Source organism: Sinocyclocheilus rhinocerous, unplaced genomic scaffold (assembly GCF_001515625.1).
Source record: "Sinocyclocheilus rhinocerous isolate Xijiao unplaced genomic scaffold, SAMN03320098_v1.1 scaffold468, whole genome shotgun sequence".
In the NCBI taxonomy this organism is placed as follows: domain Eukaryota; kingdom Metazoa; phylum Chordata; class Actinopteri; order Cypriniformes; family Cyprinidae; genus Sinocyclocheilus; species Sinocyclocheilus rhinocerous.
The window spans coordinates 1600188-1610747 of NW_015635305.1; the positions used below are offsets into that span (position 1 = coordinate 1600188).

A 10560-nucleotide genomic window follows, 5' to 3' on the forward strand; every position below is an offset into this window, starting at 1 on the left:
TTTTGTTTTTTATCCGCCATCTCTATCTTTCTGTCGCTCGGCTCGTTAATGTCCGTCCTGTGCAGTGTGCACTGAACGCTCTCTCCTCCACATCATGAGTAGACACGTCCCTTACTGCTGATTGGCTACAAGTTTGTTTTGCTAGTCGGCCCGAATCAGTTTTCTAAAGCGTTTTTTTTTTTATCGATTACCCCACCTTTAATAGTAGTATAATAATGAATTTAAAATGTTCTTTTTAGGATTGTAACTGTGTTTGCCACCTCACAATTCTGTTGTTACATTTGCATATATGCAGATCATTGGAGGCATCAGCTGCTCTTGGAGGGAAAGACATGCTGCCCTTCTACAATCTTCTGGAGGGAGGGAGAGATGGACAGCTCTTCAGGGTTTGAGATCTCTGTTCTAATGCTTTCTTTTTTCTCATTGTCCTTTATGTATTTTTTTAGCAGTTTTTCAGCATTTACCTCATTTCATCCTAATAATTCATTTCATAATGCTCTCTTAACATGTTACCAGGCCTACCAATATACAGCAAATCTTATGATTTGTCCTTTAGGAAATGGAGGAATATTTTTACTACTGTCAACTACAAAATCAGGACCTTGACACCATGGATACACGGCTTGTGTCCACACGCATACCTCTAGCTGATGTGCCCTTCTTAATGAGAGCGCTTGGCTTCTATCCAACAGAGCAAGAGGTACAAGTGTTGTTGCAATCACAGTTGACTCTACCATACAGATCTGTCATCGATGGGTCGACTACCACTCAATCTTTTGTCAACACATGCTTGTTTTGTTTTGTTGAAGCTGGAAGACATGCAAAATGAGGTGAAGTTCAGCCGCTATGCTGAGACCAGAAATTACGTGACAGACATCGATTTGGAGGAGTTCATTAAGCTGTATGTCAACCACAGACCTGCCTCTGGCATTGCCAGACAGGAGCTGTGCAATGCCTTCCAGGTGCTTGGAAAGCCAGACGAAAGGGGCAGATATACAATTGACAGAGACGAACTGCTGGAGTTACTGCAGGCTAGAGGTAGTACATTTTTATGAGCTTTACCAGTACTTTACATTTGGTAACTTGCAATATGACATACCAGAGAAATAATTATTAAAGGTGCAGTAGGAGATCTTGGAAAATGCTAACTTTAGCCTGATAGCACTAAAAGCGAACGTCCCACCCTCCCTGCAATTGCCGTCCAAAGCCACGCCCCCTGAACGCATATACGCTCACAGACCAGAATACCAGAGACAACATTACTACAATAGGCTACATCAGCGGTTCCCAATTCCAGCCCATGTTCCGAAGTGAAGTAAACTTCAACGGATTTCCCCTGCTCAGGGAGTAGGGAGCAATGAACACTGTGTAGGGATCATATCGATCGGAACAGTTCATGCACGTAGCTCAATTTTAACGAGCTGGTTATCTGAATAACTAAGCGAGACATGCAAAATATGCAGAGCGGGGGGGAGGCGCGAGGACTGGAATTGGGAACCACTGGGCTACATCATGTGTCATTCACCGGTGAGAAAACTTTAAAAAGACTAGAATAGTAATTACTTGTAATTCATTTCAGGTGAACATATGACCGATGATGACTTGGCTGAATGCTTTACAACTCTTGTAGGTATTAGTGGAGAGGGATCCAGTTGCACAGGTATGCAGAACTCCTGCGAACCACCATACTGATGGACAAATGTGAACTTGGACCACAAAACCAGTCATAAGGGTCAATTGTTTTGATGTTTCCCATTGATGTATGGTTTGTTAAGATAGGACCATTTTTGGCTGAGATACAACTATTTGAAAATCCGGAACCTGAGGATGCAAAAAATCTAAATATTGAGAAAATCGCCTTTAAAGTTGTCCAAATAAAGTTCTTAGCAATGCATATTACGTTTTGATACATTTACGGTAGGAAATTTAAAAATATCTTAATGGAACATGATCTTTACTTAATATCCTAATGATTTTTGGCATAAAAGAAAAATTGATAATTTTGACCCAATGTATTGTTGGTTGGCTATTGCTACAAATATACCCAAGTGACTTCAAGGGGTCATATGATGCTGCTAAAAAGAACATTATTTTGTGTATTTGGTGTAATGAGTTGTGGTCCAGAGTCACAAATTTGATGGCTTACTGCCTGAATGTTAAGTCTGACATCACACATCATCGTTTCCAGGTCCCAAAAGCAAACAGTGCTAATATACACTCACAGTGTACTGTAGAACAACTGAAAAATCATGATCCTAACCTTTATCTCCATACTGAAATCTCAGTTGACCAGTGATTCATTTTGAATATTGGTGTTTAGGACGCCATGAGACATAACGCTGTATTGTACACCGTTTTTTAAATCAGATTAAAGATGTACTATAAATGAATAGTGCACTGTTGAGATAGTATTCTCACTTGGAAAGGAGTAGAGACTTGGACCTGGAAACAGTGAAACAACCTGATTTCAGGTTGGTTTTGAGTGTTCACATAAATGTGCATGATAGTGTAGCTTGTCTTCAATGTCATACTGTCATCTGCACTGTATGAACACCACCTTCTTAAGGTCAAGGAATGTTTGGCCAAAAAGATTCAAAGTGACTTTCAAAATGTACCAATCTTGACTACTGTGTCTGTCCCGTACAGAATCTCTATTTGAGAGTGCGCTGCCTCCTGAAATCAGCATGGAGACATTTGCCACAGATATCTTGGGATTTTCTGCAGCCACCCAGGAACTTCCTCAAGAACATGGGCACGATCTGTAACATCTGAAGCTTTCTGAAACAAATAATTGGAAACAAACATTTCTTTGATTGCATAACAGTATGTTTGTGGTTACTAGGCTGTTGCTTCAGTGTATTTTCACATTTGCGTGTTTTTACTTTTCTGGAACGCTGATGCAGATAAAATCATACGGAAATAAACGTTGTTGTTTGACGACATACTGTCGATTGTCGGTCTTCATTTTTTCCAGATACGTGTGTGGATGTCGTAGTCATCGTTTCGATTTGATCGTCTCACTCAACAAACTGTTAAATATCGTTTTCTGTGCTCTGTTCGCTAGACAAAGGAGCGAAACGCGTAGCCGCATTGACCGTGTCTCTCATGATTCCAGGGCATTTGGCTTGAGCGCAGGCGCACAAACCCCGCCTCTCTCCTGTGCTGTGTGCATTCGCATTGTGTCTAAACAGGCAGCGAGCAAAAAGATATTTTACCAACAGCAGTAATGTCGGGCAGGTCGGTTCGAGCGGAGACGCGGAGCAGGGCGAAAGATGACATCAAGCGGGTTATGGCTGCAATTGAAAAAGTGCGGAAATGGTAAGAGAGCGTCTACAGTTAACGAACAGCACAGACAGCTTGTGGGGGAGGAGAGACAACGAGAAACAATGAAATGAAAGGAAAGAGAGCGTTTATTCCACTCCAATTTCAGTCAGATGCGCTGTTTCTTCGCGCGGCTGCTCTTTTTGTCGGCTTTTTAAAAATGAGTTAGGAAAAATGTAGATCGCATTTTTTTTTCTTCCATTAAATTTTTATGTGGGTTGAACCTAGAAGCCATTTCGTTGCAGTCACATGAAGGCTTTGCTGTTTGAGCCTGTAATGCCGGCTGAATAGTAACCGAACGGGCTGACATGAGGAACTCGAGTCATGCATCCGTACCGAACAAAAAGTGCCGCTGAACGGATGTTTGACTCGTTCATCTCATCTGAGAGCGAGTGACTCGCGCTCCTGAGCAACGGCGCGTGAGAAGAGTTTTATCCACGCGCGGGGCTTTAAACTCAGCGCGGAGCTCGAGCTTCGCCTCCACTTTCACACTCCTAAACATTTTGCTTAAACTTTAGTGCAACTTAAATCACAATGCTTTTTACAAAAAAGGTCATTAGATTAACTTTAACCTCAACAATAGTATCTTTCCCAACTTTGAAATATTAAAATGATTTTAACATTGTATCAGTTTAAATTTAATTATGGTTACTAGTATTGTTCTACACAACCATTAGGTCTCCACTAAAGACTTGACCTCGCTTTAAAATGTGTATATTTATAGAAAAAAGTATAGATGTCTTGTTGATATCAGTTGATAACAGTGCATATTCTGGAAATATTTTTTTACACAATAAATAGAGACGCCTATAAATTTAAATGTTTAAATAATCCCCTGTTAAACTCATTTGTTTTCGGTCTCCTTTGTCTTTGATATCTAACAATGACATGCATCTCCAGGGAGAAGAAATGGGTGACTGTTGGAGACACGTCACTGCGAATCTACAAGTGGGTACCAGTGACAGAGCCCAAGTCAGATGATGTAAGTCATCTTTAATCACCATAATACACTGTTATTGCAATTTTAGTTGATACCAGTTACCCAATAATTATTTTCATGTTATGGCCAATATAACAGATAAATCTTTTTCAATCTCTTCTTCCCAAAAATGAATACAATACTAAAATTGGGATTATTGGCATTAATATATTGATACAATATTGTGATGTTAAATATAATGATGTAATATTTATTTATTTTTTACTTTATTTTAAATTAGTAAAGGTAAATTCATACTGTCATTGAGGTTACTAGTGCCATTTATTTATTTATTTGCTGGTGGCCCAGATCATTAAATGTTTTAGTTGTTGCATTACACATACAAGGCAATATGTTCTACACTGTATCTTTTAGAAGTTAATTGGTTCATCAGTCTCCACATGGTTTAGCTGCAAAAACGTGATCTGCATTTGACAATGCACTTTTGTCACACAGAAGAGCAAGAAAAAGAAGAAAGGCAAAGATGACAAATATGGCTCTGAGGTCACGACCCCTGAGAACAGCTCTTCTCCGGGAATGATGGATATGCATGGTAATGCTGTAGACCTGACCGTTATCAGGCGCCAATCACACAATAATCCTCAGTCTATTTTAGGCTGTTACTTGGCAATTATTGTAAATTATAGTGGTTTATAAACCAAATTGTGAGCTTTGTGATTCCTAAACAGTTGATCTATTAGGGATTCCTGAAATATTTAAGTATGCCAGAAATTACCTGTAAATTCACATCAATTATGCATTTTGAAATTGTATTATTAGTGCTGTCAAACGATTAATCGCATCCAAAATAAAAGTTTTTGTTTACATATGTGTGTACTGTTTATATTTATTATGTATATATAAATACACACACATGCATGTATATATTTAAGAAAAATGTTATGTTTATATATTAAATATTTATATATAATTTATATGCATATAAATATATACATGCAAATACATGTAAATATTTTCAAAATATATGCTGTATGTGTGTGTCTTTATATGTACATAATAAATATACACAGTGCACATATATTATGTAAACAAAAACTTATTTTGGATGCGATTAATCGTTTGACAGCACTAATTATTATTATTAATGGCTTTCAATGGGCCATTATCCTTCTTAACCAATAGAGGGGGTTGTTGAAAGTTTTACTACACATGAATTGATGTTGATTTGTTATTCTATCGTGTAACTATCTATTAACAGTTATATGCTGCATGAAAGTTTTTTTTCAAGCATCTCTCAAATCATTTGTAACACCCTGTTAATCATGTTTCTCTTTTCTACATACAGATGATAACAGTAACCAGAGCTCCATTGCAGACTCCTCCCCACTGAAGCAAGAGACCAGCAACAACACTAGTCCTGCACCTGAGCCCATGGCAGCTTCTCAGAATGACAGCAATGACTTGAAAAGCGACCAATGTCCTTCAAAACAGCCTTCATCTGTTCAGGATCATAAGAGTGGTTAGTGACTGCAATGAGGCCTCGAGGAGCTCATTATCCTCTTTTCTCTATCTGTGCTGTTGGATTTTAGGGGGTCTCTAATAGCACTTCTTTACTTTCAGAACAAAACCACTGCTCATCAGAATCTATAACAGCCAAAAGGGACAGCAAGTCACAGGGGGATTCAGAGCACTTTTTAGACTCTTCCAAATCAGCCCAGGTACATGCTTACAGCATCACTTGCATCAAAGTAAAAAAAAGTTTATATATATACCAACTGTGTTTTCTGCTTTATAACTGATTCAGTGGTTTCTTTTGAAGGATTTGGAAGATGGTGCTCCCCCAAGCAAAAAAGGGAAAACCGATTCTTCCTCTGAAGAAAGTTAACCATCTTCTCCCAGCTGTCAGGCATTTGCGATTCCCATCTCTTATCCTGAAACACATCACAACATAGGAGGTTTTCTTCAGTTCTACACTCTTCCCTACTACCATCTATTCACTTTAATCCAGAAAACCCGTCTCTTGAGGTCATTTTTTAGTGTGGAGGGCATGTCGGGATCATCATTGTATGAGTAAGAGTAATGAATCAAGCTGTGAGATACTGTACTGATTCTAAAACAGTTCATGCTGCCCTACAATCACTACGTGCTATTTCTTTTGCTAAGATCAGTATTGTCAATTGAAACAGCACTGGAACTGCCATAGTTTTTCCACATTGGCATTGATATCAACTGCCATTTGCGATTTAAAAAAATTTGTATCACTCACACTTTCTTGTTCACTCAGGAAGGTCAACACACTGTTTTTTAAATCACGCTGAAAGTAACTGATTTCTGCTGCTGTAGTTTAGTGAGATTTCACCATAAGTAGCCAAGTATAAAAAAATGCAAATGGTACTAGTCACAAGTCATCCAACTTCTCCCGTGTAGACCATAGCTTGTAGCATAGGCCCTGCTTGGTTGAGTACATTTGTGTTACTGCGAAAATTAAATTTTTTTTTTTTTCGTCTGTCTACAGTTCTCCAAGTGCGCACATTTTGGTTCTATGTCTCGCTTTAATTTTTTATTTTATTTTTTCAAAGTCAAGTAACCCACAACTGTTCATTTTCACTAATGTTCAAGTTAAACTGTGGTGTTCAAACCCAGCTTTGAAATGCTGGTTGCCATTTCAACAGCACTACAACCTTCCAACGTACACAAGGGATACAATAATAGCATCACTTACTGTTTCTTTCAGCAGCAACTGTACTGACCGCATGTGTCGTCGTCCAAGGAAAAACGTGACATTGATTAGATTGTAACACAGGCAGGTTATGGGTAGACAGCTGTGTGAATACCTCATACTCAGTCCAGCAGTGCTGGAATGTAAACACTAAGTATGACTTTCTCGAAATTACTGTTACGTATGCTTGAAAAATAAAATGTATATATTTATACGATTACGTTTTTGCCACAGTATTTCACCAAACTATTGCCTTCTGTAGTTAAATCTTTGAAACCTTTAGCAAAATGTATTCATTGGGATCATGTTTTTTTTTTTTTCTTTCCCAGTCTATAATAGAAATGTCTTGTACAGAAGTATGGTTGTGTCTAACCTATTTATTCCACATGTAGTTTATTGGTTTTCTAAAAAACAAATAAATAAAATAAAATATTTCCTTTGAATGCTCTTGAAAGTGCATTTTGTTGCCAAATATCAAACCTGAATTTGCTCTGAATAGCAAAGATGAGCTTGAAGCTTGATTTTCTGAGATCACAGTACGCATTTTACTAGACACGAGTTTAATGACAAATTAATCATAAAACATGAAGACTAAATCATAACATGAAAATGTGAAAAGAAAGTGAAACTGATACTGTAGTGTGCAAGAGTTGTCTGAGTGTGCTAAAACCCAACATGGATTCACTGCAGATGTGATAATGTGAGATATGCTCACTAGCTCTTTACCAAGCTTTCACAGATGTTGTGAAAGAAAAACTAACATGACCCACAGCAGTACCTGGTAAGATGCTAAAAGAACAATCACTCTATTTTAAAGCCAGTTTTCTGTCTGTTTTTCACTATGCGTCTGAAAGTGAGGTTGATGCGTGGCATTTTGACCTTTTTTCTGACTGGAAGACTGTGATACCAGTATGTGTTTGTGGGATAGTTCATGAGCAGTAGACTCCCGTGAGCCAGCTCCAGCTTCACAGGCTCAATCTGACGTTTGCTAGAACCAGTCCGTGCATCCTTATGACGGAAAATGAAGTCACGGGCAGCCCCTAGAGATACAGAGGCAATAGGGCAGGCAGGATCGAGTTCCCGTTCATCATCCCGATGCTCTCCAATGTGATCATGACCATCATTATATCTGATGGTGAAAACACAAACAAAAACACACTTTCCTCACTTTGAAAGAACATTATTTCTTTCAAAAGAAACAGGACAGTGATGTCTACATGTCAACAGCAGACAGTTTAATTACCTGTTTATCAAAACAAAGTTGAACGTATGGCCTGTTGCCCTGGTAACAGCATCTCGAATGCGTTCCAAAGTGGAAGTCCATGGTTTTGCCATGAGATGGACTCCAGAGAAAGAGTACATCAGTCCTTCGTCGCCGTATGTGGCTTGCTTCCTTGGAACACTGTATGACCTTCCATACACTTGTAGTTTAGCTTTGTCACCTTTGTCACCGAGAAAATGGAATGGAAACACAAAACATTTCAATCACCATCCAAACAACAACAGGATACAGTGTTATATGAATATGGCTCACAGCAAATTATACAAGTATAATAATGAAGTTGGATTGTTTAACAAGATAATACATTATGTATGTTTCCTGTAGCTGTAAAACCAATATACATATTCTAAAGTTTGGTGTCAGTAAGTTTTTTTTATTTAATTTTTTTATACATTTATACTTTTGCTCAGCAAGGACACATTAATTGATTAATTGAACATAGACTTATAGTGTTACAAAGTATTTCTATTTCAAATAAATGCTTTATCAAAGAATCCTAAAACAAAATACATAATTTGCACAAAAATATTAGCAGCACAACTGTTTTCATCTTTGATAATAATAAATGATTCTTGATCACCAAATCGTCAAATTAGAATGATTTATGAAGGATCATGTGACACTGAAGTGTCATCCTGTCAAAACACAGGAATAAGTAACATTTTAAAATATATTAAAATAGACTACAATTCTTTTAAATTGTAATAATTCACAATATTACTGTTCTATTGTAGTTTGATCAAATAAAAGCAACCTTGGTGACCATAAGAGATTTCTTTCAAGAACATAAGAAAATCTTACTGATCCCAATCTTCCGAACAGCAGTGTACATGATACAAAGGTGCCTTCAATACCTGTAAAGTACTCCACCTCCTCTTCTAGCTGGTTAAAAAGGTGATCAGCCTCCTCTTTGTCAAACAGCAAACTGTAGTCACAGTCCAATCCCTCTGCCTCAATCTTCTTCCAGGGGATGGGCTGAGAAAACTCCTCTTCCACCTCACATTCCTCTTTGTATTTCTTGAATGGTTCCTCTGTTTTACATTCATCTGCCTCAACAGCAGATCTTTTTCTGTGCCGAGTTACAAACTTATCCATCTATTATACACCTGTAAAACAAAACAAAAAACTCACTTTTCAGACTGCCTGGTTCTATTTTCTAAACCACTTTTAAATTACAATTAACAGTTTATATTAACTAATTAACCGTAAACAGGTACGGTGCCCACATCTACATATCATGCACATTTTTACAGCGAAATATAGTTGACAGCAAACCATGATTAGTGCACTATGGTCACCAATGTTTTGGTGGGTGTTAGTAACACGTGAAAAGCGGCAGCACGGCCCGGATCTTCGTTTATGCACGTGCATTATCTTACTGAAACGTTGGGAAAACATTCAGTATGGTCTCTTACCTCAGTTGCGTTTATGGTGTGATAAATCACCCACGCTACATAGCTTACCGTTCAAATTCTGTCCCAATTTTGTTTTATTTCCAGCATTCGCGCGGGTGGCACACCTCCGGAAATGTTCGTCCACGTCATTACCGATGTCACGTGATATACAGTACTTTACTTTTCGATGGTTACATTGTACAAACGCGTCTGGTCTAACAGTGAGTAATTAGGAAAACCATGTAAACAAACATCATGCTGCCTGCCAGGGTAAATACTATGCCCAAACAGGCAAGTATTAAGATTACACGGACGTTTTAAGTTTAAGATAGCATTTTAACGTATTCAGGGTAAGAATAAGAATAGCTACGGTAAATTAAGGAGGTAAATTATTCGTTAATTATTAAACGTAACAGTTATCAAATTGTGATAACTATTCAGAACTGTGGACACCCATCACTACTAAACAGAGTTTGCAAAGAGGACCATTTCAAAAGTGCAACATTTTATTCACTGTTGTGAAGAAGACAGTCATTTTTGACAAAAATGTGAGTCAAATATAGGCTACTGGAGGACTACAAAGACTTTGTCATTCTAAATGGTCACAGATCATTCCATTATAACAGATTATTTTTAGTTCATGTGTGTTACCTGAATAAGGCTGAAATGGTTAAATTTATTTATTTCATTAATCCACCTAAGTTAGTACTGTGCAAAAAGAAAGAAAAAAGACAATGAATGAAAAACAGAGAATGAGGAATAAAGAACTTTCATCATGTCTTCTTAGCAGACTACTCCACATTTTCATAATCATTGTCCGTGCAGTTTGCATACATCTCGTCTGCTTGTGCTGCACTGTTCATATAAATTGCAACCTTATTTTCAGGCCTATTGATGTAAACTG

The 10560-nt window shown here is 37.8% G+C and overlaps 3 protein-coding genes across 5 annotated transcripts in view; 2 read left to right on the plus strand and 1 right to left on the minus strand.

Moving 5' to 3' along the window:
- Positions 1-2772, plus strand: part of cfap251 (cilia and flagella associated protein 251) — a 9958-nt gene extending 7186 nt beyond the window's left edge. Inside the window, exons 16-20 of the mRNA XM_016561187.1 lie at positions 296-386; positions 557-700; positions 810-1038; positions 1580-1660; positions 2647-2772. Of these exons, the coding sequence (XP_016416673.1) occupies positions 296-386; positions 557-700; positions 810-1038; positions 1580-1660; positions 2647-2765 (664 nt within the window). The 3' untranslated portion in view covers positions 2766-2772. The remainder of the gene's footprint in view (positions 1-295; positions 387-556; positions 701-809; positions 1039-1579; positions 1661-2646) is intronic.
- Positions 2773-2931: 159 nt separating this feature from the next.
- bcl7a (BAF chromatin remodeling complex subunit BCL7A) lies at positions 2932-7207 on the plus strand. Of its 2 annotated transcripts, none has more exons than XM_016561135.1 (6): positions 2932-3318; positions 4222-4303; positions 4760-4853; positions 5607-5780; positions 5882-5979; positions 6081-7207. In XM_016561135.1, the coding sequence occupies exons 1-6, from the start codon at positions 3227-3229 to the stop codon at positions 6144-6146; spliced, it is 606 nt and encodes a 201-aa protein (XP_016416621.1). In that variant the 5' UTR covers positions 2932-3226; the 3' UTR covers positions 6147-7207. The 2 variants fall into 2 exon arrangements, with proteins under 2 accessions (XP_016416621.1, XP_016416620.1); XM_016561134.1 differs by having other exon boundaries at positions 2934-3318; positions 4757-4853; positions 6081-7194.
- A 392-nt stretch (positions 7208-7599) lies between these two features.
- Positions 7600-9970, minus strand: alkbh2 (alkB homolog 2, alpha-ketoglutarate dependent dioxygenase). Of its 2 annotated transcripts, none has more exons than XM_016561133.1 (4): positions 9726-9970; positions 9117-9368; positions 8224-8422; positions 7600-8109 (listed from the first exon to the last, which is right to left on the minus strand). In XM_016561133.1, exons 2-4 carry the CDS (start codon positions 9355-9357, stop codon positions 7782-7784), a joined length of 768 nt encoding a protein of 255 aa, XP_016416619.1. In that variant the 5' UTR covers positions 9358-9368; positions 9726-9970; the 3' UTR covers positions 7600-7781. The 2 variants fall into 2 exon arrangements, with proteins under 2 accessions (XP_016416619.1, XP_016416618.1); XM_016561132.1 differs by having other exon boundaries at positions 7601-8109; positions 9678-9970.
- Between the last annotated feature and the right edge of the window lie 590 nt (positions 9971-10560).

Coding starts and splice junctions, on each gene's coding strand:
- bcl7a (XM_016561134.1), top strand. CDS start 3,227: ATGTCGGGCAGGTCGGTTCGAGCGGAGACGCGGAGCAGGGCGAAAGAT. Junction 4,304..4,756: donor CAGAGCCCAAGTCAGATGAT/GTAAGTCATCTT, acceptor TTTGTCACACAG/AAGAGCAAGAAAAAGAAGAA. Junction 5,781..5,881: donor TGTTCAGGATCATAAGAGTG/GTTAGTGACTGC, acceptor CTTTACTTTCAG/AACAAAACCACTGCTCATCA.
- alkbh2 (XM_016561133.1), bottom strand. CDS start 9,357: ATGGATAAGTTTGTAACTCGGCACAGAAAAAGATCTGCTGTTGAGGCA. Junction 8,423..9,116: donor GGAGGTGGAGTACTTTACAG/GTATTGAAGGCA, acceptor TCGGTGACAAAG/GTGACAAAGCTAAACTACAA. Junction 8,110..8,223: donor AACTTTGTTTTGATAAACAG/GTAATTAAACTG, acceptor TTTCACCATCAG/ATATAATGATGGTCATGATC.